General features: G+C 37.3%; 1 protein-coding gene across 3 annotated transcripts in view; it reads right to left on the bottom strand.

Annotated features, from left to right (window-relative positions):
* Window positions 1–8,156, bottom strand: part of slc16a4 (solute carrier family 16 member 4) — a 29,278-nt gene continuing 21,122 nt past the window's right edge. For all 3 annotated transcript variants that reach the window (XM_039801832.1, XM_039801830.1, XM_039801831.1), the window contains 2 exons: window positions 7,666–7,759; window positions 1–1,945 (listed from right to left, as the gene is read on the bottom strand). In XM_039801832.1, the coding sequence (XP_039657766.1) occupies window positions 1,752–1,945; window positions 7,666–7,759 (288 nt within the window). In that variant the 3' untranslated portion in view covers window positions 1–1,751. The remainder of the gene's footprint in view (window positions 1,946–7,665; window positions 7,760–8,156) is intronic.

Raw genomic sequence — 8,156 nt, 5'->3', positions numbered from 1 at the left:
CCAACCGTCCTGTTCTTCTTTTCTAAACCCAACCGTCCCCTAGCCAAGCATCCGTATTTTACGCGATGGGAGTGAGAATGTGTTGACAATACATACCAATTATAATGGAAGGAAAAAAAGTTTTTTAAAAAACAACTGCAATTCCAGAAAAACTATGAGAGGTATGAAAAATGGAACTAATGTCATTAAGTACTAATAGTAGTAGATGAAAAAAATAAAGAGTATCAAGGGGTTAAAGAGGAAAAGAAAATGTTCAAACATTGAACTTTCTATGAGAGAAAGTTGAAAGATATAAAAAAAAAAAATCTGAACAGAAGCAGCATTTAGTGTCCTAAATTAGCCGAATATTTTGAAGTTTGAATGGTGTATCTTTGTGTAATGCTGTGTCTCAAATTGTGCTCTTCTGTACTTACACTTGCTATTTTGAGTAAATAGTGCGTTCACACAGACTGAAGTATGGCCAAATGCAGTGCACTACAAGTACCTGGATGCTGCACTCAAAATGGTCAAAACGATGAGCGTGGAACACAGGACACTACTCGCTCTCAACGGACACCATAGCGGTGGCGATTGAAATGGCGAAAACCAAACTATACAAATGGAATTTATACATGTGTTTTTTGTCAGATAGTGAAAAAAAACAAGCCAATGTATATTTTTGTGGGCGACAATAGGTTGCGGTAATGCTCTGCCCGGATGCAATTTACCATTAAAAAGAAGAATAGTCATTTCCAGTTCCAAAAATTTACACACTACACAAGTGAGTGCATAGTGTACACATTGCACTACATGTAAGTGTACTCACAAAAGTATCTGAATTGAGACACAGCATACTCTAAGTCTAAGTATGCTAAAGTAGTTGACAGACAAAAAAAAAACAAAAAAAACATCCAGATTATTAATAACAAAGATATAAATACGAGAATATGATTATACCTCTAAATGGTAAAGCATGCCATTTAATCAACCCCTGTGCCTACAATAATAGTTCTGGGGCAAGAGATTAAACTACTGAAGCAGTTGCTGCTTTTTGGCTTTTAAGAGCAGGTTACACATTTGTGTCATACAAGCAGGCTGCAATTAAGTGGTTGCTCACTTTCTTAATTACCTGGCAGTTAAAAGGTCAGATGTCATTTAGCTTAATTACAATTTGGCCCAAAGTGCATACCAGTGAGTACAGGTTTACAGATACAGGTAAATTCTTCCAAAGAAATCGAGTGAGATTTCTTCATGGATATGCTCTTCCATGAATGCCATCACAGAAACAATAGGAGGAGGATTTCAGATAACAGGATATCAAGCTAACTGCATAGCTTCGTTTCCAGCCATATTATGTGCAACTGAAATTCACTGCAAAGTTAATGCAGTTTTGTTGTTGCATTGAAAAACAGATTTAGATTGTGTTTTATAATATATAATGTGCTGGATAATGTATGTAGAGGATTACTTCAGTTTGGTTGCATGTACCTCTGATAAGAACAAGAATAGGGAGTAAAATATTTTGCAGGACACCCAAATTTTGGCTCTTTAAAAGTTCATCATAAACATCTATTCACCAACGTCCGGACTATGGCATGTTCTTAGACATGTTACTGTGGTCTCCTCGGCACCGTGTTACGCTCCTGCTGAAATTAAGGGTCACTTGGGTCCCGACTTTAAGAGTCCAAGGTATGCGGGCCCATGGCACTTTATGAGCATGCTGGTTCAAGATCGAAGGCCTTCCCTGGGTTTCATTCCTACACAGCGCCGTTCTACAGGTGGTCGGGGGCAAAGCAGCCGTTGGTCTTACAGCTGCTTTCCGCTCTCTTGGTGCAGGTCAGTTTGTTCCTGGCCTTCCAGCGCTGAGCCAGCGGCTCCATGAACAAGGAGAGAGATGAGAGCAGATAGCAGAGGCCAGCCAGGTAGAAAGAACAGTCGTAAGTCTGAGTGTAGTCGTACAGGAAGCCTACAAAATGCAAACAACACAGGAACACTTTAACAGTCTGTCTATTCATTGGTTAATACAGAACACATTTCATTTATAGTTTATATATCATGTAGCGACCAGCTAAGGAAGCCCATTGTAAGTGGTGATGTGGGGCTTCCACACGTAAAAAAAAAAGAAAGAAGAAAACTGGGAATTAATATTGTTAGTGACTTACAAGCACAAAAACGAGTTGGGATAAGTTTGCTTAACATACAAATTGACTATTATAGTTTTATTTCTTACATTTTTGTGCTGTATGAATAATGAAACTATATATTTTTTTATATATAATAATAATATTTTGAGCAATTATCAATAAAGATTTGTAAATAAAAACTGTGTCATTAGGGGCCGAGCAGCAAAGCTATTAGTCCTGATGGTGGCGCTACAGAGACAGAAGGTTGAATGTTCAAATCTTTAGTAAGTTTTGAGGTCCAATATACTATGTGAAAGAGACAAATATGCCAAATATGTCAGAAATGTAAAAAATGTCAATTTCTCCTTTCAGGTCAGATATCTTAGGGTGATAATGACAACAATGACATAACAATGACTTGAAAACAGAAGGTTCAGTGTTCAAATCTTACATGTGTTCAGAGCTTATATATTTCAGTAAGTGTTGAGGCCCAATATACTATGTGAAATAGACAAATATGCCAAACACTTAACTTTTTTTGTCAGCTCAGATTAGAGGATGGATACCCAAACTGGGTTCGGACAGATATTTAGAAATGATGTTCGGGTTAGGGTCGGGCTCGGTCATGCGATAAGGCATTGAACATTTAAAAATTTAAAAAGCTTATTATATGGGTGCTCGCCTGTGTTAACATATGCTTGTTGCCCCGTGTGTGCTGATGCGCTCATCTGTTGACATTTCTCAATGCCTTCCTACATTTTCTTAATAAAAGCGGGCTTTCCACACAAACAAACGTATGTGTCATTAGTATGAGAAAAAAACGAGATTTTAACTGTTGGGCTTGGACATAAATATCTTAATGCCTGTCGGGCTCGGGCTGGGTTCGGTTACTGCTCTGTCGGACGCGGGCCGGGCTTGGACAGAAAATGCGACCCGATCCGCACTCTAGTTCAGATAGCTTAGTGATAAGAGAATGATTGGAAGACAGAAGGTTGAGTGTTTGAATGTTATATTTTCCATATATTGTCCAGTATACTATGTACAAAGAGATAAATATATCAAAAACATGATCATTTCTGTCGTGTCAGATAGCTTAGGGTGATGAATGAATGATTGGAAGAAGGTTGAATGTTCAAATCCTCTGTTTCAGTTAGACTTGAGATTCTATACTATGACTTTTTTATCACTTTTTTCGACATACTATACTGTGACTTTTTATCCCTTTTTTGACATACTATACTATGACTTTTTTATCACTTTTTTCGACATACTATACTCTGACTTTTTATCACTTTTTTCGACATACTATACTATGACTTTTTTTTTTTTTACATTTATTTATGGCTTTTTATCACTTTTTTCGACATGCTATACTATCACTTTTTTCGACATATTATGACTTTTTATCACTTTTTTTTGACTATACTATGACTTTTTTCGACATACTATACTATGACTTTTTTTTTACATTTATTTATGGCTTTTTATGACTTTTTTCGACATACTATACTATGACTTTTTATCACTTTTTTCGACATACTATACTATCACTTTTTCGACATACTATACTATCACTTTTTTAATCACTTTTTTCGACATACTATACTATGACTTTTTATCACATTTTTTGACATACTATAATATGACTTTTTTCAACATACTATACAATGACTTTTTTTTTTTTTACATTTATTTATGGCTTTTTATCACTTTTTCGACATGCTATACTATGAATTTTTTATCACTTTTTTTCACCATACTATATTATGACTTTTTTAGACATACTATAGTATGACTTTTTAATCACTTCTTTAGACATACTACAATATAACTTTTTTGACATGCTATACTATGACTTTTTATCACTTCTTTAGACATAATATACTATGACTTTTTTCAATATGGTATAATTACTTTTTTCGACATACTATTCTATACAACTTTTTCGTCACTGTTTTGTTCAATGACTACCACTTTTTTCGACATACTTTACTATGACTTTTTTCGACACAAAATACTATGACTTTTTTTTGGCATTTTAGGCCTTTATATGATAGGACAGCTCAGACATAAAAGGAGAGAGAGAGGGGGAATGACATGCAGCAAAGGCTCTCAGGTCAGAATTGCAAGCCTGCTCCTTGTCTACTAGATGTTGCGATTCCACTTGTCATATCACCCAGATAATAGATCCGTGAGATCAGCACCAACCTACGGTGTCAAAGGTTCTGAGTTTGAGCCTCTGGTGTTGCAAGATGATCGTACATATATCTAATCAGGCATTGTGCTGTGGACGACTGTTCTGTATATATTAAATGTGTGTCTGCATTAACACACCTGATTTAGATTAACAATCAGTCCAATTTAGGAAAGTCATCTTATTAAGTCAACCCAGGCTGAAAACATAACCCCAATAGCTAGAAATGTCATCAACCGGACAATAGCTCACTGAGAGCAGCACTTACCTTCAGACTCTGAAGGGTGTGAGTTCAAGCCCCAATAGTTACAAGGTGACCATGTTATACTGAATCGGCCATTGTGCTTTGGTCACTTTCGCTGTTTTTTCTTTTAGATGTTTCTGAGCAGCTGAAATGATCAGCTCATTAGTTTGTGTCCTAGGTTAACATACCACTGGCATTATGCTGTGGGGTGTTTTTCTCCTCTTCTCCATTCACTGCTTTTTCCTTTTCCTCCTTAAAATGCTCGGCCCGACCATCGCTGAGGAGCAGCTATGATTTTCCTTGTATTTTGTGTTCCTGGCAGCTTCTTTGTCAGAATTTCAAAATGATAAGTCAGATTTGTATCTTGGGTTTGTGCTGGAAAAGGTGTACCATGCCATGCATGCATGCTAAGTTAAGTACAGTTTAGAAGATGCTAAACAAAGACAAAAATGAATGCATAGAAAGTCAGCAACAATGAACCAAAGTGAACCTGCAGTCTAGATGATCCATTTAAAACCATTTAAGAAAAAATAGGTACCACTTTCTAATGAGGCAGTCTTTATAAAGCATTTATAGTTGTTGCTTATTGTTTTTGTTGCATACTCAATTCTGATTGGTCAATTACGGCATTCTACGGTCTGTTATTTCTGAGTAGCAGGCTGCTGCTATGGACGCAGTTCTGATTATAGACTGTGGAGGACCATTTTTAATTCAAAAAGATAATTTTTAAAGTAATATTTTGTGTCAAATTATTGATTTCTAAGTAGCAGTGCAATAAGCCGTAATAACGACCCCCTCACTCTGCATGATCCCTAACCTAATGATAAAAAATAGATCATTATTAAGCCATTAATAAGGACAGCTTTTGGGTTGCAATGTTGTGAAAAATACCAAGGGTTGTATTGTCTTTTAGCAAAACACTTGCTTTATCTTTTTAACTTTAGTTATTTGGAAAATGGACAGTTTGACCATTTATAGAAAAGAGCTGCTGAACATCTGAACCAATTAATTCGTTTTTATAAAACATAACTGCAGATTTAATGGCTTCTTATAAGTATTAGAGTATTTATGCACTACAAACATAACTGCAATATTGCCCAATAATAAAGGATAAACACCATCAAGAGAGATTTACAACCTAACAACCCTAATGTTATATATAAACATTATGTAACCATAAATTAACCATTAAAAAAGCCATTACTTAAAACAAAACCTTTTATGAAGGTTGCGTTTTTATAAGGTGGTACAAAAGAATTACATAGCTGTCGGTTCATAAAATACTTTTTGAGGATACTTATGTTTGTCAAATATTACACAATTATTTTCACGTATTATTTTTTTCTCCAGATAATGGACATATAACATTTTTGAATTATAAAGTAAAATCCAATAAAAATCTTTTACATACACTTTTACATTCTTCATATGTCTACATTACAGAGAAGAGCTCAAGGGTTCTATGATGCTAGTATATTTATATGTGGCTTTATATGTGTGCTGCCTAGCAGGTAAAACACGTTATTAAAACACAATGTTGCCTACTAGGTAGCTAGAAATGATACCATGTGTCTACCACTTCAAAAGTTTGTTTAGATCCTGTGAAACTGCTGTTTCGGTACTTTATTCAAAATTCCAAAATAAAAAGACGTATTAACAGGAAGTGGAAGGCAGGACTTAGGTTGTTTGTTTTGGTCGAATCCATAGCTGTGTGTAGCCTACTGTCTTGAGCAACCAAAGCTAGAAGTACACATTGGGTTATGAAAACATTACACCTAATCAGTTTAAAACTCTGACCCTCCACTCGTCTTTTCTGGAACCTGTAAGGTAGGTAAGTGGCTTTCCTTTTCTCAATTTGGCCGGCTGTGGCATAAGTTCTTGGCAGTCAGTTCCAATGCGCTACTTGCGTTAGGCAAGTAGCGCGAGGTCCGGTGGTCTAAAATTCTAAAATTCCCGGTCGATTTTTTGGTCCCACTCCGCCCCTGAGTGGCCCCATAAAGCAGAGAAGGCCATATTGAAGCTGCTGCTGCAACATTTAACAGACAGTTGGCCATCCAGAAGAGCTGGTAAACAGAGCCACATGCTATTTCCGTACCACCCTAAAGGGGGCCTTAGTCACATTTCAACCCCGAAATCCATAAGCTCCCCTGAAGGGATTGCCCAATACAGTGGGCAGGACCATTTCAATAGGTTCAAGGAAACCCCCCTTAGTTTAACTGGGGCCAAATAGGGGCACAAAGAGTTATTTTTCCTAGAAACACATTCACAGAAGAAATCATGATGAGACATGATGTACAAGTTCTTGCAAGTTTCACTGTTCTATATATTGAAGATGAAAACAGGTTTGATTCAGACTCCAGTTCATGTATTTTGCAGATGGTTTTGGGTTTTCTTTTTGGCTTGGTTCATTAGAATGAATCTGCCACAACCTAAAGTAACAGAAACACTGTAACAAAAAACTGATGCCAGATTACAAACAGTTCTTTACTAGACTAATAAAGGCAATCTGCCATCACATAAACAAAGTGACCCAAACCCAGCCAAGGACACAGCTCTGTTATTCTACTTGACTTGCTTCAAGGCAAGATGAAATTGACCCAGTAACCCCTGTATGCATTTTTGTCAAAGCAACCCCAAAGTCCCAGTCTGCATTGAGGGCTTCCCTATCTATAGGCTGTTTTTCTCCTGTGTTTCAGTTTTCCCACTCCATATTGACTGACTGCACACACGCACACGCACACACACACACACACTTGGAGGCACTGCAAGGAATTCAGGGCCCCATGAAAATATGTGTCCCTCCCCACCACACACACACACACACACACACACACACACACACACACACACACACACACACACACACACACACACACACACACACACACACACACACACACACACACACACACACACACACACACACACACACAGGGACAGGGATACACACCTCACCTTGCCTTCTGTGCTGTGTTACAAATCACTTTAGAACAGTAACATAATGGCTAAAACCACATAATGTACACATATGCAGTGCATATGTATGTGATTGTTATTGTGTGCAGGTGGAAAAGTGGGTTAGCACATGTCTGACTAAAAGGTTTTCCATGACGTGATCCACTCACCAGCCAAAGGAGGTCCTGTGAGGCAACCCAGGCCAACAAAGAACATGGAGAAGCCCATGGAGTTGTTAAGTTTCTCCGACCCCACGAGATCTACCTGCAGAGCAGAACATCACATTAAACCTTAAGATCTTCACACACTGGGTAATCTTCTTTCTTATTTGCATTTCAAAATTGAAAGATAAGTGTTTTGCCTGCATTTCAGTACTGTGCAAATCACATATACTTCACATTACTACCATATTACAAGAAACATTTGGTGGCTATTGGTATGGTGTAAAAAAAAACCTGCAACAGTTCAGCAAGTTCAACATGATGGATTACCTGTCAAAAAAAATGCCACAGCATTTAGTAGCTTCTCGTTCTGGCACCTGACATGGCAGCAGTTTGACGGTGAAGCAACGACCTACCCATATCCCCTACTCTTCAAAGTCAGCAATTAGTGTATAGTGTAACTTAGATTTTTTTAAACTGGAGAAGCTAACGCTTACTCT

The sequence above is a fragment of the Perca fluviatilis genome, chromosome 5 (genome assembly GCF_010015445.1).
Source record: "Perca fluviatilis chromosome 5, GENO_Pfluv_1.0, whole genome shotgun sequence".
Lineage (NCBI taxonomy): Eukaryota > Metazoa > Chordata > Actinopteri > Perciformes > Percidae > Perca > Perca fluviatilis.
Note: the sequence above shows the minus strand (reverse complement) of the source record. Positions and strands in the feature narration are given on the sequence as shown.